Genomic DNA, 22,298 nt, shown 5'->3' with positions numbered 1-22,298 from the left:
GGAAAACTGGGAAGCAACAGTCATAAGCTTCTAAAATGTAAAGATAGGATGAGGAAGCATTTCTCCAGTTTTTGCCTCAGGTTACAGTTCCAATTAACCACCAGAAAATTCCAACCGGGGGTTCAGGTCAACAGCAGCAGGTGGAGCCAGTGATCTGAGAAGGGGACCAGGGCACAACGTGACAATGAAAGGTGGCAGGCATAAGACAAGTCAGCGTGATGCTGTGCTGATGTAAGTGTGCGCGTTGGTCCCAGGTACGAAGGCTGATGTGGGGGCATCTGCTGGGTTGGCAGGTACATCCCAGTGTCCCGACACCCCGGTTGGTCAGAAGATCCTTATGAGAAATTACTCCACAAAGGAATTAGCATAGTTTGTAAGGCTTTCTTAAAACCATTCAAAAGGAAGGATAAAGAAAAAAAGTGGAAGATTGGGGTGTGTCACAGGGAGGAGGAAACATCCCATCAAGAGCAAAGGATAAATGGAGCAGATGTGTGCCCCAACCAGGGGGAAACCAGGGGACCGGGGGGAACTGAAAGCACTGAGCGCGACAGATCCTGGCTCCCCCAACAGCAGAGTGTCAGGGAGGCACGGGTGAACTGTGAGATGCATGCACTCAGGACACCAGCTTTGTCCTCACTTTGGTATCTCAGCCATTAACTGGGACTCTGGGTAGTTGTCTACTGTATGGCAAGACCAAAGGGGAGACCACGCAAGCCCAAACTTAGGGAGGACAGATGGAGAAACAGCGACAGGAACTTGTCTCGGTGCTAGCTCATGGTTTTATTTTCTCCCTCTGAAGAGTTGTGAAGAAACTGTAAGTAGAACTCTGAAGGGTGTGCTCAAGTGTTAACACCAATAACACAGGTGTTTGATAATGGTTAAATTAATAAGTAGGTAAAGTTAGAATCCTAGTGGAAAGATCAATGTTACATCTCCCAAAAGTTACGGGGAAGTCCTACCCCCAGTTCCTGCGAACATGACCTGATCTGCAGATATACAGGTTAAGACAAGGTCATGCTGGAGCAGGGTGGGCTCTTAGTCCATTGTGATGAGTGTCCTTACAAGAAGAGGGAAGGAGACACAGGGACAGGCACAGAGGGAAGATGGCCACGTAGAGAGAGAGACCAAGTGAAGCCACCACAGGCTGGGTGAGGCCTAGGGCTTCACGGAGCTGTAAGAAGCCAGGAAGGATGCTCTCCTAAGGCTTTGCTGGGAGTGTGGCCCTGCTAATCCCTTGGGTTAGAAGTGTAAGAGAATAAATTTCTGTTGTTTTAAGCTACCCAGTTTTTGGTAATTTGTTAGCAACCATAATACAATCACCAAAAATGAGGAGGAACCGAAGATGGACGGACCATTGACTATAATTGAGTTCTTTGCTTTTCCAAGCAACACAAGTAGTGGAAGTAATGGACCGTTCGGAAATAACACTCACAACAAACACAGTGACAGAGGTTCCTGGACGTCAGGACCCCACCTTACACATCTCATTATGCCCTGCGGTACCCAGGGTCCTGTTAACAGTAAGTGTGCAGTCAGTGTCTGCTGAGTGATGAGTGAACTGAATGGATGTTCTCCATCAGTGCTTTGAAGGGAGTGCCGTAGGCACAGCTCACAAATGCACGTGTATAAAGGGCACAAAAGGCACATCGTTCCCTGCAGGAACGATGCTAAACTGCAGAGTATTTAGAAGTTCTTTCAGATCTAACTAAACAAAATTTAACTTAGACCAATCAAAGTCCGATCTACATTTTCATTCCATATCTTCCAGTTGGAAGGAAGGACTTTTTCTTTGTGGAGTCTTAAGCACTTTACAAGAAAATTTATTTACTAAAATTGTCTCGATGTGGTAAGAAAATTCAGTTTGTTGAATTAAAACATGAACTTTTTCTTTGAAAACCACAAACTAAAGCATCCTGTTGTTTGGTCAAAGCTGAACATTTTACCAAATCCTTTCACCATAGTTTTGCTGGCTCGTGTGTGTGTGTGTGTGTGTGTGTGTGTGTGGTGTGCAGAATTTTTTAAAATAATTTATGAATGAGCTACAGAGGAAACCCCCTAATACTCCCTAAGGAATCCAAAGTGCTTCCGACGTGGCCTGACTGGGAAGTCCTGCCAGCCCCGTGCGTGGCCACCACATGCAGCCCAGATTTTATGCGAGTCAGTAACACAGTTCGCCTCACCTTCAGCATCCAACATTTTGGGAATATCCAGATGCTTCTCTGCGATTTCCATGGCCAAGTTAATATTGCCTATTGGGTCATCCTGCACGAAAAACAGCATCATCAGTTTTTTTAAATGCACTTTTGAACAAGACATGTAGATAATGTCTTCTCTATACCTCACTTTGGGAGGAGAGCTTCCCTGACACACAAAACTGCAATAGTCTAAGTGAGTTCTCTTCTTCTCTCTTCCCAATCACTCTGAACATTTAGGAGAATGTCAAAAATGATACAAAAACCACACAATCCATGCACCATGCAATTCATAAAATGGGAGCCAAGTTTCAAGAGAACAAAGGCCTTGCAGGTGGGAGGAACGTGGTTGGGTGTTTTCTCTGGGCAGGATCTGGAAGGTGATCACGGAGAATCAGTCCGACACCCTGGTTTTAAATGTGAGAGAGGGAAGGGACAAAGAGAAGGAAGCCACCGCCAGGGGAGTGCCCGCTCACGATGAATGTTACCAAATGGCTCAAAGAGCAAAATCATGTTTCTGCATGTCAGAGATAAGAAGAAATTACAAAGACCTGAAATTGCAAATGAAAACTGTGAAGAAAGTTTTCTTCTTAAGATTACATTTCTCTTACACTGTAAAACCTGATTATATATACAGGGTCCGGCAGAAGTAAGGCTTGCTTGAGTGTGGTTGCTAGGGTAGTAATATGGGTGTAATAATTTATAGGTTTGATTTGAACATTTCACCTAAAATGTCATATGGTGTGCTTGAGTGTGATATTGTTATGTTACAGAATTATGTGCTTAGGATTTTATAATAAAAGATTTTGTAATAAAAAGGGGGTGTTATTTGTGCCAGACCCTGTATATAATGCAACAAAAGAAATCTAACCAAAGGTGTAGAAGTGAAATACTGAAAAGTCAAAAGAATTTACATCTCTTGTTTTGACCCATTAGAGAGATTGAACACTATGAATCTAGGATAGGGAGGGGGCGTAAGAAAGAGAAATCAAAATGAAAAGCAGTGTTAGTCCAGGATTGGCTCTGATGAATTTTAACATCAAAGCCATTTAAACATGTTAGAAACGGCCATGCTTTGCAATGAGCATATTCATTTGAATATGGTTAAACATTTCAAAAGTGCAGGCTTCAAAAACACAGTCAGAGCATTCAGGGAAGAAGCCAAAGTAAGCTTCCTGCCTCGCAGAACACCTACTTATCTCAGGCAAAAAGCTACTTCGACCAGGCGTTGTTAGACCGAGACCAGGACCACCACACAGAAAGCAGCCACGCCAAACAGGGAGTCCCACCGGCCGCTTCACGCAAATGTTCACAAAGCCATGGTGCCGAGCAAAGCTGTCCTTCTTTTTGCTTTTGATATATGAGAAGAACTTCAGCATTAAAAACGGAGAGGAGTGACTCTGAGGCTGTGGGAGTCCCCTCACTTAGACTGTCGCTCACAGAGACCGTGTGGCAATGAAGCATTTTGTTGGCTCGGCACCTGGCCATGTGACCTAGGGCAGATTACTGAATTCTTCACTTCCCTCATCTGTAAAACCGGGCTAATAATAATAATGCCTAGTTCATATGTACAGTAGATTATATTTTGCTGTACATATGAAGATTAAATTAATATGTGTAATATACATGTAGTACTTATTAATATGCATCAATATGAATGTATATGTGTATAAGTACATTACTATGTTATAGACCACACACATAAATACATGCATACATATATGATAAACGCGTATGCATTTATTTATAACAATGTCTTATCTAGAGCTATATAAGCATTAGCTGCTACTGTTATCATTTTTTTACCCATCACAGATGGCCAAGTAGCATAGGTCTGTTCACCTTTTGTAATAAAAACTGACTATAAACTGCTAGTGAACCTAGGTCTGTGTGTCTAGTACAGTCCCCTCATTTTGCAAATGAAATAAAGATTAATGGATACAATTTATACACTGTCTGTATGTATGAAACATTCCAAAAGCTCAGGGATAAAATACACACTTTGAAAAGTTGAGAAACTCCAGTGACTCTGTTCCCTTAGGCCACCTCCTTCCAGCACAGAGCGGTGGCACGAGGCTTAGGCGTGGTCGTGAGTGGGTGACCGCTAACACGTGGAGACAGCCAGGGCGCTGCCAGCAACCATGCACGCCACGCAGGTGAGGGCAGCATGCACTGCAATGTGAGGGGACAGCTAAGCACACCAGCGACAAAGACCTGGGCCCTGACAGTCCCATGGGAGACTGCAGTGGGGGACCACGGTGGCCAGGGAGAGGGGCGCCCTCGGGCTTACACCTTTCACAACATTACTTCTAGGGCAGCAGAGACTGTCCACCATGGGTGGATGGGCACAGATTCCTTTTTTCCAGCACAGATTACATTTTTACACTTCTTTCAAAGGAAGAATTCAAAGACTACTTAAGCACACTGAAGTTTAAGCCTAAAGGGAGAATTAAGATTTCCTAAATTGAGTTTTCTGAAGCAAGCAAAGCCCCCTGCCAAATCCTCAACCTTCTTTCTGAAGTTGCAACTAATATCTGCATCGACAGCAAGATCATTAAGAAACGCCTCTGTGTGACACGTTAATCAGTTCTGGGTGGATTAGTCTGCAACTCAGGCCTTCGGAAAAGGCAAAGGGTCTGGAGCGAGACGGCCGGGAGGGCCTGAACCTCAGCCCCCAGCGCCAAAACATACACTTCGCGCAGCGTTGCTGCCAAAAACACCTCTTGGCGGCTGTCCTGCTGTCCCCGTCTCATATTCAGGGTAGGAATGCAACATCTCTAACAAACATGCACAAAGCCTCACGGTAAAAGTCAAGCCCAATCAACAGTGGCTTAATGGAGGCAAAACGGGTGACTGGCTTGGGGCTGTCCTGTCCTCGTGGTAACGGGAGCTTCTCGGCTGCCCTGCCCGCATTTGGTGAGCCCGGCCTGGGGCTGCCCGGGGGCTGGAGGAGCTCAGTGCTGATGTGCTCATTTCGGGACCACATGCAGGGGCGCGGGGGGCGGGGCAGGCAGATCAGACATGCGGGCCCAGCCACCTTGTTCAGCTTTGAGTAGTCAATGAGGTCAGGCCGGTGCCGGTGGATGAGCGCACAGAGTCCCAGGCCATCCTTCCAGCTGCGCCACATCAGGAAGAACGGGACACGAGTTAGTGCAGAGAAAGCCACAGGGGCCGCACTGCTCAGGCGGTGGCCTAAAATTCAGGCCAAACGGCCCCTGACTGCTTTCGGTCTGGCTTCATGCACAAAAGGCCCCCAGACCTCCTGCCCTTCCCACCCTGTGGCCTTGTGCCCCTTCCTTGAACACCCCTTTTCTTCCTGGGGTCACCAAGGACTGCCACCCCCTTGATGTCCGCTTCCCACCTTCAACTTCAGGCCCCCCCCCACCACGGCTGGGCCTCCTCCCAGTCACCCTCCCCCAGTCAGGTTCAGTGCTGGGAGTACTGGAAGTGACCAGAGGGAAGATGTCTCTCGGTAGCTGTCCTGCTGTCCTCTTCTGCCACTGCCCCTCCATTCCCCATTGCCCCCTCCCATCTCCCTTCTGGACCCAGAGTCAGCCCACTCGCCCTGCACAAGGATGCCAACCTCAAATGCCCAGCACACACATCCCACCGTGAGTTCTCACACCCCTCAGGGCCACTCTTAGTTCTCAGGTAGCCACTGTCTTTCCTTGCAATGAAATTTTTTTAAAAGGGCAAAGACATGCAGGTATGTAAGAGACTCAGCAGAGAGGACATGAGTGTCAGTCTGCTCCTCTCAGACACCAGCCCTACCCATTCCCAGCCACGGCATAGGCCGGGGTGACCAGAGGGTCCCCTGACAGCTGGGGCGGGTGTCTGCTCCTCAAAGGGCCAGGGGAACGGAGCTGGAGCCACACCGCCACAGTGCTTGGGCCACTCTCAGCAGGAGAAGAGAAGGAAAGTGCATGGGAAGCTCGTCTGGGGCCTCGGGCCCGGGCCCTGGCCCTGGCCCTGGCCCTGGCCCTGGCCCCACCCTCCTCAGAGTGCGTGCAGGGCCACCTCTGCAGCTCGAGGTCACTCCGGGCCAGGCACCTGGCAGATGTTCTAACAGTGTCTGTGGGCCCAGAGGAACCTCCCCAGGTTTTCCTGTGTCTCGGGCTCATCCTCCACCTCTCTGATTCTCCGTGTATTTTCAGGCTGACCACCATACAGAGGGTGAGACACTGAAGCACTCACACCTAAGAGCCACAGAAGATCTGCACTGAGGAAAGAGACCAAAGCAAGGGACGAGACTGTGGTCTCAGACTCGTCCGGATCTCCGTCCAGTTTTCTACAATTTTTCAAACACAATTCTCCTATTGCTCCTAAATCTCAGTGCACGAAGCTGATCTGAGGCAGATGGGACAGGGTGGGGTGGGCCCCGGGGACCTTGGACTCTGCTATGGTCTCTCCCCCCACTAAGGAGCAATCCCTGCCGCCACCTCCCAATGCCAGGTGAGCTCCAGAGAAGGCGGCTTCCTACACCCTCACCTTCTGAAGGCCCAGTCTGGCGCCACGTCAAACTCAAACACAGAGCTGTCTCACCAGCAACCCTCATCTTAACCACGCCTTCCCTGAGAAACCCTGAGAATGAAAAACCCGATAGCCGTGGTCCTGCTACAAACACACAGGCCTCTCAGGCAGGAAGCAAAAACGTGAGTGTGAATGCACATGGTCCGGGCCATCGGGATCCCAGCGAGGAGGGGAGGCCCGGCGTGCCCACCTGGTGTGGAAGTTCTGAATGTTGACGTTTCTGTAAGGAGCGGTCTTCCTCTGGCACCACAGCAGCAGGCCTTCCTTGGCAGAGGTTTCTGGAATGACAGCCAAGAAAAGTGTCTGCAGGGACACACTTACCACTTCACTCGCGCTACGTCAGCCACACTGCCAGGGGGCCCAGGCCTCCCACGCCTTCTCTTCCCTTAGCTTCTGCAGGAGGACGGCAGCTGGAGCCCTGGGCCCAGTGACCAACTTCTGAGGACACTTAGGGACTCAAAAAGGACACATGTAGGAACGAATGCAAGTTATGACATAGAACACATGAAACTTACCTTTCATGTGAAAATATAAAAACGTATATAGTTCCTGACTTAACTGTCATTCACCTCATTTATAATTCACATTCTTTGGTAAATGAAATCCACAGAGGCCACTATGTCTAAAATGTATACCCTTACCCACAGATTTTATAATACTTAAAGATTTTTATTGGTAAATTTGAGTTTTGAGCAACTAGATGACCCACACCCAGCCCCAGGGCACCAGGAAGCTGAGCTGGGGGACGTCCGCTGCCTGGGCGCAGGGCGGCACTGCAGTCCCAGCTGCCCCTCCCTGCCCTCCCAACACTTCTTCAGGCAGCTCCAGACACAGATCAGCAAGAGAGGGCACCTTCCTGCTGAGTGGGGGACTCCTCTAAGAGCGACTAAGGCTTAAGGACGCCCCACTGGCCTGGGGATGGCACTGCAGAACAGGGCTCTTTGTTCCCGGCCTGCCTGCCCTCCTCCTGCACAGGGGTCAGCCAGGGTTTTGGCCTGAAGGCTCTCTCTGCCATCGCCTGCTCTCCCTCTTCACCCTGCACAGATACTTCTCCAACAACTCTCGTGCACCTCCGTGTGGACTGAATATCTGTGTCCCCCAGATCCATGTTTTCGAGCCCTAACTCCCAGTGTGATGGTGTTTGGAGATATAGCCTCTGGGAGGCAACAGGGTGGGATGAGGTCACGAGGATGGGGCCCTCACGATGGGATTAGTGGCCTTCAAAGAAGAGACATCAGAGTACACACGCACGCATGTCCTGTCTGTCTGCTCTGTGAGGACACAGCAAGGAGGCAGCCGTCCACAGGCCCGTAGAGGGCCTTCAGCAGAAACTGTGCTGGAACCTGATGTTGGACTTGGCCCCCAGGGCTTCGAGAAGAGAAGTTTCTGCTGCGGAAGCCGCTCCATGAGACACCGCCCCAGCCGCTGCCTCTGGGCGCCCACAGCTGCACACACCCAGCGCTCCTCCAAGCCACGGCTAGAACCCAGGGTTCTACTCCTGGTTGAGTTCTACCAGTTTGGAGAATCCTTGTGAACACATAGACTCTCTTTCACATTAGTAGGGGCTTCTAGTCAATTTTTCCAAATCCAAATAAATATTCCATCATTTTTTATCTAAATTGTCTTTCTAGTTCAGATTTTTCTCTGACCCATAACCCAGTTGAAATAAATACACTCCCAAAGTTTCATGTGCTATAGGAATAATTTCAATGATTTGTATTCATGTCTCTTGCCTAGCAAATTCTTGTTAATAAAAAAGATGAAGACTTTATTAATATATGAACTGGTATAGGTGTTGAAATATGAAACTCCATGCCTAGTTGATTTGCTATATACAACTGCCTGCCTTTGAGTTCTGCCCAATATAATTAATAAGAAAAAGCACAGCAAGGGGAAATAAAACTATATTTTTACAGTTTAAATGGAAATGATGTTAGGAAAGACACAGATGTGAAGCAGATCCATAAAATCTTATCACTGCTACCGAAGTTTAGACTCACAAGTCAGTGAGTTTCACCTAATTTCTTCCTGTCTGACGGCCCTGACCACCCTGAGGCTCTCACCGTGGAACAAGTTTCTCTCCCCATTTGACTGGCAGCTCCAGTCGAAGCTGACTCTCTTCCAAGTCCACGTCCAGGTTTTCAGTGAACGTCAACAGACCTGTCCCCCTGCCCGGGGGACACCCCACTGCCCGCGGGTGCAGGTGAAACCTGCAACATGGCCACTTGGCACACACACGTCCACACACCAAACCCTGACTGCGGGTGTAAGAGCACGTGATGAACAGGTCGTGTCATCTGTCATTCCATGGTGAGCGTGACGCACCGGGAACCCCCGCACGTGCACCTGACCGCCCTCACCAGCCGAAACGTTCACCTCGAGCTCGCCTCTGGGACAAGGCCCCCCACTCGTGGAGGAGACTGGCTCCTCAAAGAATCAAGTGGTAACAGTGTCTCTGTCTACATAATATGCATCATTGAAACCAATTAAATGATTTTATTACCGACTTGCAGAAGTTAAGTGAGGTTGTTAAGGAATGACTTCATAAAGTGAAAAGAGTAAAAACATAAGTTAGCAAACTAACGTCATCTGCTGTGTTGGACACTGAAAGCTGATTCAAGAGTTTTAGGCACTTTGCTAATGAAATGATCACTGTTGAGTGTTTAATTTCAGCAGCTTCTGAAAAGCAGGTTAATATATCTGTATATCATGATCATTCACAAAATACTGTGGTTTGATTAATTATTAGTAATAATTTGGGGGAAACTCTCTAACAGATAATATACCATTCATAGCTACACCTGAACCAGAATTAAGTTTTCAAATCATATCACCACAATTTGAAATATGTAGCCAATCAGAAAAAACCCAAGGTCAAGTTCACCTCTGTAAAAAAGGATCTGCTATTCTAACACAGGCAGTAGTATGAACAAGATTTTTTAAATTGGCATTTGTTCTTTGAAGTAGGTTCAACTGTTTAAGTGTTTAAATTTAGAAGTATATCAAATTTATAAAGTGATTATAAGTTACTCTTTTTTAATGAAGCAGGAACTTTTAAGAAGCATCTTGTTATTTTCAATAGCATGAAAGCAGTGTACGTTAATAAACGTACATCGTCCGAAGTTTTCCAATTTAAAGTATTTATTAATTCTATCTGGTGGAGACTGAATTATGGAGGTGCTAATACCCTCACATCTTTGCTTTTCAGGTGATATAAGTGGAGTTTCGGTGCTGTTTGGGAATAACCTAAGTGCATCAGAAACTCTGTAAGGGCAAGTATTATAGGCTTCACGTCATCTGGTAAACAGTAGGTGGCAAATTGCTGATTTTCATTATTTGTTGTTTGGTTAGTAACTAAAATCCCTTAAAAAGAGCAGTGTCAGAGGGTCCTTGGTCCTAGGCAGAGTTACAAATGATGGCCCCACCCTCACCATCCAGGTACCTGGTTATCTGCTAAGTGACAAAGTCAGAGCCGGCTGAGTGGATGATTCAAACCACCCTTCAATATGTTCAGCTGTATGTTCTGTAACTTGAGACCTTCATATGAAATATTCTAATTTTAAGAAGGTCAATTTCACCATTTTCAACAGTGCTGAATTCATCAGAAATATTTAGGAGTACAGTGGACGTAAGACTAAAGATTTCCACCCTCACTTGTAGCACCAAGCACTGGAACTACTGTAAGGAAGGAAAGAAGGAGGGGAGGAAGGAAGAATAATGAACAAACTTGGATTTCACTTAATCAGGTTCTGCACCTGAAAATCAGTGTCTCAGCCGTGAATCTACACAATTCTGTTCCACTTGTGAATGTACTAGTATATTAAGCAATAAAGATGCTCAAAAAGGTGTCCATCTAAAAAAAGCAACTTCTGTTTGGAACCGGCGCTTATCTCTTCCAAAGTGGCTCTGCCCCCCAGGACTGGGACCGCAGGGCCGGGGTCGTCCCCACCCAAAGGGGAAGCTGTGAAGGGCCAGTTTGCAGATCTTTCATCAGTCCCAGAAGTGACTGTTCAGTTGTATAACTACGTTCCATAAAACGTGGAAATTAGAGTTTGCAAGCTCAGTTTACACGTCACTCTGTGTCTCTTAATACAGTCAGATTTTTCACCGTGTCCCTCACCTTCAACTGAGATGTCCTGAATAGCAAAGCGGAGGATGATGGTCCAGATCATGCCCAGGGTCATCTTCACGTTGCCATCGACGATCTCTTTAGGGAGGAAAACCAACAGCAAATTAGTGTGAAGATACCATATGCCGTACACAACACTTTCCTGTAAGTTACGTTTCCCGTAAGTGTTGACTTCAGAGCTACTGGAAAAAATATATACGGAAAGACAGCTTAATGTTTTCATAAGTGTCGCAGTGTGTCTAGTTACAAACATGACACTCATAACCAAAGGTCTCCTGTTTAAATGGATTCTGAGTTAATAACAAGCACAAATCTCGCATATGCATAACCAGTGAAAACAACCCACGAGTTTCCCAAGTTTAAGGACTAGGTGAGCTAAGGTTCGAAATGCGGTTGTATCCCCTCATCCTCAGGGGGTACATTCCAAGACCCCCAGTGGATGCCTGACACCAAGGACAGCACTGAACCGAGTACATACTGTGTTTTTCCTACACCCACACACCTGCTCACCTAAAGGAAGCACACGAGACTTCTTCTTTGGCGCATCGGTAGTGCCAAGTATCGGTATACACCAAGTTTAAGGACTTTGGCGTATCGGTAGTGACAGCCCCACTGCTCCCTGCTCTGGGGCCACGATTAAGAAAGTCACAGTGACTTGAACACAAGCCCCAGATATCACCACAGAGGATCCAATATCCGCTGGGCTACGAAGTGGTGAATGGGCGAGGAGCACACGCAGCGTGGAACCGAGGGACAAAGGGGGGACTCACATCCCAGGACGGAGTGGGGCAGGCCAAGATTTGATCACACTACTCAGAGTAGTGCACAATTTAAAAACTTAGGTACCATCTATTTCTGGAATTTTCCATTTACTATCTTTGGCCTATGGTTGACTATGGGTAATGGAAACCATGGAAAGAAAAACAGCCGACATGGGGGGACCACTGTAATGAAACACAGAGAATTCCACCTCATCGTCACCCTGGTCCGTCTTCCAGCCCCCACTGGCAGGTTCATGGGTTAGCTGTGTACAGTGGCAGGCAGGGACTCCCAGGGCCCCACAGAGAAGGAAGAGGACACTCTTTCTCAGTCATGAGTTCTCACCGAGAGCCGATGGGACGCATATGTTCTTTCTCACTCCTATAACAGATTTGGAGTGGAGAGCATGATAATAGACCGTTCTTTGCAAACAATCCTGGAGCCTGGCTGGCCATTCACGGCACCACCTGCTCTCATCCGTCTGTGCTCAGAGCCAGCAGGAGCCTGACCCACCCGGGAACCCTGGGGCCCAGAGCCACTGTGAGGCCAGCCAGTGCGGTGTCAGGCCATTCCTGTCACAGCTCACCTTCGGCCCCGATGGACACCAGCTTCACGCCTTTGCTGGCTATGTAATCCAAGGCTTTGTTGACATTGGCAATTTTGTGGAATCGCATTTTTCCTCGGTCAGGTTTGGGCAGCCTTTCCCCTGTCAGATGAAAACAGATGGGTGTAGGCAGAGAAAGTACTTGCCCTCCCCCAACCCTCACCTCCCGGGATGTGGAATCGAAATGTCAAAGTTCAGAGTCATGCTCTCCTTCATGGAAATGGGTACCTGTCTCCTGTTTCTGATGTGCCCCTGGCTTCTCAAAGTACAGAGGGAACATTAACCAAAACTCCCAAGAGCAGACAGACCAGTAGGGAGCCATGTTACTAAGGCCATGTGCTTTTCAGATCTGCTCAGTGTCCAGCTGGGCCCATGAGCCCAGTTACAAAGGAGTTAGGAAGGAAGCTGCTCGGTGTCTGGGAGCATCTGGGGTTGCTAACTAGCTGTGCAAGGAAGGCAGGGCAGCCTAGTCCAAGTCACAGAGGCGGCTTCCAGGGCTCCTCCCAGACACCGAATTGTGAAGATACATGGATCAGGCAGACTCGCCATCCCCCTTCCCATCACACCTCCACAGGGCGATCTAGTCTCTAGTCCAAAGTCTAAACCAGCCAGCTGAAATTCAGGGCAAAGCACAGCCCCCTAGTTACGCCCAACACATACACTGGGCTTCTGCTCGACAGACAACGTCTGGGATACACAGAGGCTGGACTAAGGATGCAGAGGGCAGCATGGTGGGTCGTCACATAACTCATTTTTTCTTCTTTAATTTTGTTACAAGGTGGGTGATAGAAACACTAATATGCCAGTTTTAAACAGAAGACACTTCCCTTTTACACAGAAAAATAACTCCCAGTAGACTGCTCTTCAAGAGGCTTTCTTTTCCAATAACACCATGTGCTTGACCAGTGGGTTCAAGGGAACTTGCGAAGCAGCACGTCTACCTGGAGGCCCGTCTGCTGCTCACATGCATGAGGGCGGGGTGGGTGTGGCCCCGAAGCAACGCTCGCCACCAACCTGAGATGACTTCCAACAGCAACATGAGCTTCAGGCCGTTCCTGAAGTCTTCCTCTATGTTCTCGATCTGGGTGCCAGCTTTCCTGAGGTGGGAGTTACACCAGGCAGTGAATGTCTGCAAGAGAATGCACGAGGCTCAGCACAGCCTGCCACGGGGGACCCTCCGTGGGGGCCACGCACGGTGGCTCACACCTTCTGGAGCTTTTGGGGCCACCAAACAGAATGTGATGGGAAGGACGTGTGGCCCGAAGGAAAGATGGTAGCAAAATTTCCTCTTTAGAGACAAAGACCTTTTATTTGGTATACCAACCGGAGGGCTTTTTGCCTTCAGTCTGAAAAGGTATCACGTTTACAACTGTGCCATCAGAAAACTGCGTGTACAACAAAAATAAGCTTGCCTGCAACATCAGTGAGTAAATAATGTATGAAGACTGTCTTACTTACATCCAATGTCTTACTTCAGACAGAGGGTGAGTGGTATTGTGTAGCAGGAAAGGGAAGAGAGGAGGGGCCCATCACCCCTAATTATCCACGAGTTATCCTGCATAAACAACAATCTTAAACTACTAACTAGTCAAGTAAACAAATTTGCAGTATTGTCAGTCTTCAAAACACAAGAGCAGTGGTGATAATACCCTCCTCCTGACTCAGACCTGGATTACACAGATGGTCAGACGCCGCGCTGCACGGCAAGGGCTCCCAGCCCGGCCCAGCTAGCAAGTCTCTAGGCGACCTTCAGAGGAGAGGCGGGCTGCACGTGAAATGGCACCCAAAGGCTTTCTGCTTCTTTTTTCAAGGTCTTTGAACTTGGCTTCCACTTGTGCACAATTTCCTGCCAAAACCAGATTAGAAACACTCCCAGCAGCTGCTGGCTCAGAATGCGAACTGTCCCCAGTCTCTCAACAGCTGCTGGGCTCAAGAACAAAGTGCCCGCGTGTCACACACGGGCGGGGACACACAAACAAGCGGCGTTACAGATGGGGAAGTGAATTTCTCAAAAACAGGCTGTTCCAAGGAAGATTACAAACAGGCAGTTTCCATAAAAATGATTTTCCTGGGTAATAAAGAGGACTTTCAAATCTGACTAATAGCCACTTATTGCCAGAAACATGTGACGGCATTCAATTCTAGAGCGAAAAGAAAATGTAGACATTTTCTTGGATTTGCAACAGTTAAGTTTTCCTGACAACCTAAACTAGTAACTACTTTTCCTAAAACTCATGTAAATTCTAGTCAGGTCTAAATAGAAGAGGCACTCTAGGCCGTATATTCCAGTTCTGTGTCCAGCCCGTGTGGAAGGCACCTTTCACAGGGAGCTATGTAAATGTAAATTCAAGTTTTAGCTCCTCGGCTGCACAAGCCACCCTCCAGCATCACGGGAATTTCCATTCGACAGCACCACCCTACAAATTCTGCTTCATGAAGCTCACGTTATGACAGGAGTCCATCATTTACTTACATAAATATGAATTCTTTGTATTTGCTTTTTGAATAGGCAATACACTCCCTTAGTTCAAAATTCAAGTGGCACGAACGGCTCGAGGCGGGAAGCCCCCCACAGTGTCCTTGCTCAGAGGACGGGCATCGACGCAGGCGCACGCCTCTCCTTCAGTCCTTCAACGTGGGGCCTGGACCCCACCCAGCTCTGCACCTGGCTTTCTTACCCACGTAAAAAATGTAACCTAGGGAGCGTTCCCTATCAGTAGGGTCATTTCTTTCTATGGCAGAAGAATATTCCACTGTGGTATATACACCATCCTTTACGTAACTTCACGTAACTAACTCCCTATAGATGGATGGTGAGGTTGTTTCCAGATAATTAAGTTTTTCCACTAAAAAAAACTTTGCAGGCCCCATACACCACAAGCAAAACTCTTTTAAAGGTGGTATTTCTTTTTTAAAAAATATATTTTATTGCTTATGTTATTACAGTCATCCTATCCCCCCCCCCTTCATTCCCCTCCACCCTGCACACCCTCAATGCTATGAATAATCACATGCCTAACTCCCAGGAAAGGCACAAGAGGATAGCAGGTTATGATTTTTTTAATAGAATTGATAGAAAGTACGGTAAATATTTATACAGTTGTTTTTACTTAGATGCTACTTAAAATAGGCAAATATTGCTGGTGTAAATGACCTTACCCTGTTACCATGTGAAGTCCCTTCGTGATGAAAGTATCAGGAGCACTTTTGGATGCAACCCCAAGCTGCTCATGAAATCAGAGCAAGCTTCCTGACCCCACTCTGGAATCCTGCAAAGTCTGTCTGTGGCTACCTTTCCATAGGTATACATACCATAAAGGTAAATTACCATAAGTAATTTTCAGCTGTGCAAGTCCTGAAAACAGATTTAATCATAAAGTCAATTTTTGAGTTAAGTCCAATGAAATGCCCCATCTTTTTTTTAACAATTTTAATATTTCAATTATATTTGACATACACTATTTTATTAGTTTCAGATGTACAACACAGTGATTAGACATTTATATAACTCACAAAGCAATCACCCCCATAAATCTAGCACCCATCTGACACCATGCAAAGTTGTTATAATATTGTTGCTATATTCCCTATGCTGTACTTTCCATCCTCATGACTGTTTTAGTCATCACCAATTTGCATATCTTAATCCCTTCCCCTTTTGTCACCCTTCCTGCCACCCCCCTCCCATGCAGCCATCCATTTGTTCTCTGCATCTATGAGTTCGAGTTGGTGATTTGCTCCTTTATTCTGTTTTTTAGATTCCACAGATGAGTGAAATCATACAGCATTTATCTCTGTCTGTCTGACTCCTTTCACTCGACGCAATACTCTTGAGGTCCAACCATGTTGTTGCAGGTGGCAAGATTTCGCCCCCTTTTTTTTCTTATCCTCCCCTGAGGACACATTTTCATTGATTTCAGAGAGAGAGGTAGGGAGAGAGAGAAAGAAACACTGATGTGAGAGAGAAACATCAATTGGCTGCCTCCCATAAGTGCCTGAACTAGGACTTGAACCTGCAGCCTAGGCATGTGCCCCGACCAGGAATCGAACCAGTAACCTTTTGGTGCACAAAATAACACTCCAACCATATGAGCCAAGCAGCCAGCCCAAGATTTTATTCTTTTTTATGTCTGCGTCTTATTCCATTGTATGTATGTATACCAATACATCTTTAGCATTCATCTATTGATGAGAGCTTAAGTTGCTTCCATATCTTGGCAACTGTAAATAATGCTGCATCCAACTCAGGGTGCTTATACTCTTTCAAATCCATGCTTTGGGTTTCTTCAGATAAATACCTGGAAGTGGAATTGCTGGGTCTCTCTTTGTGTCTGGTCACAGCCTCTGTTTTAAGTCTATTTTGTCTGGTACAAGTATTGCTACCCAGCATGTTTCTTGTTGCAGTTCTCACGGAATGCCTTTCCGTCCCTTTACTTTCGTTCAGTCTGTCTTTCCATCTGAAGTGAGTCTTGTAGGCAGCATGTGTAGGGGCCCATTTTCACATCCATTCAGCCACGCTGTGTCTTTTGATTGGAGCGTTTAATCCATTTGCATTTAAAGAATTATTGATACTGTCACTTCATTACTCATACTTATCTTTTTTTCTTCTTACTTTAAAGAAGTCCTTTTAACATTTCCTGCAATATGGATTTGATGGTTATAAGCACTGGCAGCTGATTCTTGTCTGGGAAGCCCGGCGTGGGTCCCGGCTGGGACCCCTTGCTCCTCAGGGTACCTCCGCAGGTGAACTATGCCTCCTGATTTTTAACCGCCACACGTGGGTGCGGGTCCAGCCTGTTCCATGTCTCCACCCCTCCTACAGTCTGGATGTTGTTTCTTCTGTAAATCCTTAGTTGCAGGGCATCTGTTCGGCGAGACTTCAGCTGGTTCTCCACGAGGGTTGCTCTGCAGTGTAGGTGTAACGCTGACCGTGGGAGGATTTGAGCACAGCGTTTACCTGGACTGCCGTCTGCACTGGAAGTGAGTGTCCCCGTCTTTAAAGACCATCCCTCAGGGCCAATCAGGGGCGCCTAAACAAGTTAAATGTGAAAGGGATCCCTGCCCGGTGATAACAGCCTACAAAGAAGCCAGTGTACTCTGAAAAGGAGCTTCATTCAACCAGGCATCAAAATGTTTCAATTCATTCCATCCACAGTTTAAGTTCCCACAGCCTGTGGAAACCGCTCCTAGTGTTTCCCATTGTCCCAGGTTTCGGTGAAAAGCCTGAATGTTGGAGGGTTTAACAGCAACCACAGCACAGCAACCAAACCCCACCTGTTCTACTCGAAGGCTTCTTTGTGGATTTTCTTGCTGACTGACAGGCATCTCTAAGGCCTGTGGGAATTAAACCTTGGAGCACCAGGATGGACTAAAGGGTGGCCCAGGCCCCCTGGTTCAAACCAGATTACCAAGAGCTGACCCTTCCTAAGAGGCACGGTGTCTGTGACTGGGACACAGACCATCAAGGAAAGAGGCCGAGCCTCCCAGCCCACAGCGAACTTGGACGCTGCCCTGTCACCTCTGGCCAGCCCCCTGGCGAGGCTGCCACTCAGCCCTTCCCACTCCACTCCCCAGCAGAGCAGCCCTCCCCCACTGCTCCACACCTCACGGGAAAGAGAATTCAGACGGGAGACCACAGAAGCTTCTGTCTGTGGAAGGGAAAGGCGGGTGCTTCAAGGCCTCATTACCCTATAAAGAAGCTCATGACAGAGCTAAGGGACAGTGCCAGGTCGCCACCAAGCAAAGGTGGGCAGCAGTGGGGATCTCTGCCCCACTGTATGTGCCCCGCAGACACCAGGGTAGATCTCAGCCTCTCTTCCCCAAGCATAAGCGACAACAACCCACAGGCCAAGGAGGGCAGTCCTGTGGGCGCAGGCTGGCCCCCACCCCCGCATGGCCCCCAGTGCTGTGATCCAGAGACTCTCCGAGCACCAGAAGTGGAGGAGGGGCCCGGGGCTATGGCGGGTGAGTCCCCAGGACTCACAGCATTGCATCTGCACACGGTAAGTCTGGAACTTACCCAGACCGTCAGCAGTGTGTCCTCAGCTAGGTTCTGGACACACGCTAGAGGCCCGAAAATTCTCTTCAGCCCCTGAGACATGTTGGCTGAGAAAAAATACTAGCTGAAGGAATTTCCCAAGAATGTCTGTGACCAAAAATTGTGAGCCCATCTGATGGCAGGCCAGGCCATTCCTTCCTTCATGAAGAACCTACTGGCAAAGACCAACACATCCGTAAGAGTTGTGACACCGCTACTTCTCTCAAAGGTAAATGATACAACACGACAACCAGCACAGTGAGCTGAACGGCAAAGAGCACTGGGGTCCTTGCTGAAATGTTGAGATAAGCTTGTGTTACTGAATGCTGCGCATTTGAATTTGGCTTCTTTTCAGGTTAGTTAACTCTATAGACATTACTGCCTTCAGGGGTGTCCAACCTTTTGGCGTCTCTGGGCCACACTGGAAGAAGAGTTGTCTTGGGCCACACACTAAATACACTGCAACACGGAATCACAAAAAGCTCATAATGTTTTAAGTAAATCTACAGTTTCGTGACAGGCTGCATTCATAGACATCCTGGGCCACATGTGGCCCGCAGGCCACAGGGTGGACACCCCTGCATCCCGCTGGGAGGGGGCAAAGGGCCTTTCAATCAAAATGAGTAGTATCTGTGATTATTTCTATCACTTACATAACACAAGTTCATATCTTCATCTGGGTGAGTTTATCACCTGGATACACAGATGAGGACAAAAAAAAAATCAGCCCTGAGTTTGACACAGTGCATTTCATGGGATTAGTTCATTGTCACTGTTTCTAGGTAAATCTTCCAGGGCTGACTCCTGGGCACGGAGCTGCTCAACTTACTTTATCATTTTCTCCAAACAAAGAATTTGGCAACACAGTTATCTATGAATCTCCTTTATACTTTTTAAGCCAGCTTTTATTTTGATAACAATTACATAAAACACTAATTTCAGACCACACTTCTTGAAATGGAGATGCGCCCAGTCTTGGGGCTTTTCTGAACAAAACAGAGTGGGGTCTGCAGAGGGCTGGGGCACAGGGCAGGGCCTGCAGCACAAGCTGGGGGCAGGCAGGCCTGATGCTTTCACCTCCGGATGCGCCGATGGTGAAACAGCATCGTCTGTAGGGCCCAGAGGTTTGGGGCAGCGTCAGAGTGTTCTGTGATTTGGGGTTTACATATCATTTACCTTCCTCCCTGAGTAAAGACATCACAAGGTGCTCAGTGCCAATTCCAGCCTTGTGCCTTCTGGGGTGGGACAGCTGAGCCCCAGGAAACTGGGGACATGGTCCCTGGGAGAGAGCCTGGGGAACAGGCAAAGGCCGGCCCAGCTGTAGGTGTGGCTCAGAACTCAGATTCTATTTTTGACTCTGACACCATGCAATTATTTGCCCTTTGTATCCTGACACGTCCCCAGCTATAAAAAAGGAATAATAATTGTCACAATCAAGTAACTGTATGACCCAGTTCAAAGCTCATCAGGAGGAGAAATGTAAGTGCCGCAGGTCAACACAACTGCTACTCTGCTGAGCTCGTTTTCTGAAGGCGCTCCATTAGTGTCTCCATTGGCGTTTCCATTTGCAGCAATCACTAGTAGTGTTTTCTCTTCCATCTCACAAATTCCCAATTTGCCAAGACTTCTTCCGATCGCTTTCTGGCCCTTTCCACATATTGGAAAAGTAAGGGGCTCTAGAAAGCTGCACACCAGTGCAAAATCTCTGGGTAAGGTCAGGGCAGAGAGTCAGGGATGCTTCTCTGAAGTAACTGTGGCTTCAGCTCTGGCATTCGAGGAAGAGCAGGGGCCGGCAGGCGCTGGTTCACTACCAAGCTGCACAGCCCCACAGCCAGGAAGCCCCGACCCACCGTCACAGGAGGACCCACCGTCACAGGAGGACCCACCATCACAGGAGGACCTGCTCTGGGTCCTTGCAAATGCCACACTGACCCAAACAAGGGGCCGCCCCAAAGTCATGTGAGAAATCAGCAGCGTGACCTAAATTTAAGTATTCGGACACTCAACCTTCTTTCAAACACATGTAACAGGTTTCTGCTGGCGTTACAGGAAGATTAGGGAAGGTCCCCGGACCCACAGCCACTCACAGTGGTGGCTGACCCTCAGCACGCACAGGGTGATCCTGTGGACTTGAAAGATTCCGAAACTTCAAGGTTGCCAAGTGTCCTTTCAACTACTCGCACAGCATTTAAGAAATGGCCTCGGGGCGAGAGGTATGTAAGTGGAAGAGTGTTAATTCTGAGGATCCTGTGCGTGCTACCATCAATTACCAGATGCCTTGGAGTCCACCGGGGCCTACTGTTCTCAGAACTTGCATAAGCACGCCCCTCTCTCCACAGGGAGCAGCACTTTTACTCTCCGCCCACGAGTCTCTGCTTTGCCTCCCAGATCCTGCTAGATAAAATGGCAGGCGACAGACAGCTCAGGTTAGCAACCCCTCAGAATCAGCCTCCCTAAAACCCGAAGCTGGGCTCTGGGACCAGCTCCATGTCAGCTGTGGGCAAGTCAGCCCCCCTCTCCCGCGGCTTCTCTCTTCCCCTGAGGGCTGCACTATTCATGTAATTCAACTAGAAGTCTGATGAATTCTGAGAGACTGGAAAAATATCTCAGAAATAAAAACGCTTTAGAATCACAGGAGAATGGCAGTCAGTGACAGCAATTCAGAGAAACTTGAGGTGCTTTGGGTTGAAACTGAAGTGGAATTAGGCCATTGCAAAGGAGTAGCAAAGACAGTTAGTTGTGCCTGCAGTTCACTCGAGCACAGGAAATATTCCCGCTTTAAGAAGAAAGCACACGCACTCAGCACACTCGCAGGCCGCTGCTGTGCGCAGGCGGGAAGGGACGTGAGAACCCAGAAGGGCGCCAGGTCGGATTCACCAAAGTGCATGACCTCTGTTCAAAGGACAAAGGACAGCACAAGCATATCTCAACTTCCTCAGGGGACAAGGCTTCAGAACGTTAGGTTTTGCTGATGGGAATAAAATAATATTTTGTCTGTGCATTTAAAAAAATGGACTATTGTCCCTAAGGGACAGTGAATATAAAGGGTTACGCTTGAATCAGGACTTGGTTCATAGCGCAGCAGGTATAGAGAGACTTAAAATTAGCTCGTGGGGAAAGGCAAACCCCACTGCACTCCACGGCCACGGGGAGGTGCGCGCTGTTCTCCCCAGCTCTGTGTCCCTGCGAGCTCGTGAGTCCTACATTAAAGAACCAGATGGACACTGCAGCCTCTAATCCTGCCTTCTCCGCCTTCGGGTCATCCAAACCACCCAGCACCCAGCAGGTGCGCCTCAGTTCACAGGCACAGAAGTAGTGCCTATTCAATTTTCCGGTGCTTCAAGTTGGAACTGTGACAATTCCAGTTGTCAGTTAACTGTAACCGCACATTTTGTACCAAAATACTGCTTTTCCCTTGGGTTCCAGGGAGACTCACAAATACAAATTTAATTACTCGAAGACAAAGAAAGAGAGAGGCAGCCCTTTCCCGTTGATCCACGCCAACAAAGTCTGCCTACGAGCAGGATTTCGGATCTCTTTCTGCCAGTGTTAGAATGCCTAACACTCCCATACTGAGGGCATGAAAGCCACAAACGTCGCCACCGCCACTGAAGGGACACAGGGAGGGGCGGCGGTTTGTTTTCTGTTCTTGCCGGTGCCTGGAACACTGTGACAGTAACTATTTGTGGCATGGCATCTCGTTCATCAGACTTTCCGGGGCAAATGAGAGAGAACATCCGTCAGATTTTTTAAGTTGGAAGAAAAAAAGACGGAGGAGCTAAAAATCTGCATCTGCTCATTACCCTGTCAAACTGAGCTACAGAATCCTTAACTGTTAAAAAGGACTCTCTCTGTAATCTTGCCAAAAAAAGAAAACCAGTACAACCTTGTAAAAAATAAAAGGCAACCTCCCGGCAGGGGCACCTAAAAATAGGACCAGGCCAGGGTGAGACTTTAGGAGCGCAGGCCAGAGGCAGCGCTATCAAGGTTGAAGATGGTCCTGTCCAGGCCTGGTTTCACTCAGAAACCCCAGGCCAGGAGTTTCAG

At 47.9% G+C, this 22,298-nt stretch overlaps 1 protein-coding gene across 2 annotated transcripts in view; it reads right to left on the bottom strand.

The window, feature by feature from the left end:
- ACTN2 (actinin alpha 2) overlaps window positions 1-22,298 on the bottom strand; it is a 64,719-nt gene that overhangs the window by 26,718 nt on the left and 15,703 nt on the right. Inside the window, exons 2-7 of one of the 2 annotated variants that reach the window (XM_037037353.1) lie at window positions 13,229-13,343; window positions 12,197-12,316; window positions 10,843-10,929; window positions 6,913-7,000; window positions 5,230-5,308; window positions 2,181-2,262 (exon numbers count right to left, since the gene is read on the bottom strand). In XM_037037353.1, the coding sequence (XP_036893248.1) occupies window positions 2,181-2,262; window positions 5,230-5,308; window positions 6,913-7,000; window positions 10,843-10,929; window positions 12,197-12,316; window positions 13,229-13,343 (571 nt within the window). Of the gene's footprint in view, window positions 1-2,180; window positions 2,263-5,229; window positions 5,309-6,912; window positions 7,001-10,842; window positions 10,930-12,196; window positions 12,317-13,228; window positions 13,344-22,298 lie in introns of those variants that run through there. The other variant, XM_037037354.1, reaches the window with a different exon arrangement.

Source organism: Sturnira hondurensis, unplaced genomic scaffold (assembly GCF_014824575.4).
Source record: "Sturnira hondurensis isolate 20B ecotype Veracruz unplaced genomic scaffold, ASM1482457v3 Scaffold0022977, whole genome shotgun sequence".
Taxonomy (NCBI): Eukaryota; Metazoa; Chordata; class Mammalia; order Chiroptera; family Phyllostomidae; genus Sturnira; species Sturnira hondurensis.
The sequence above is the reverse complement of the archived record's forward strand: the minus strand, read 5'-3'. Positions and strand labels throughout refer to the sequence as shown.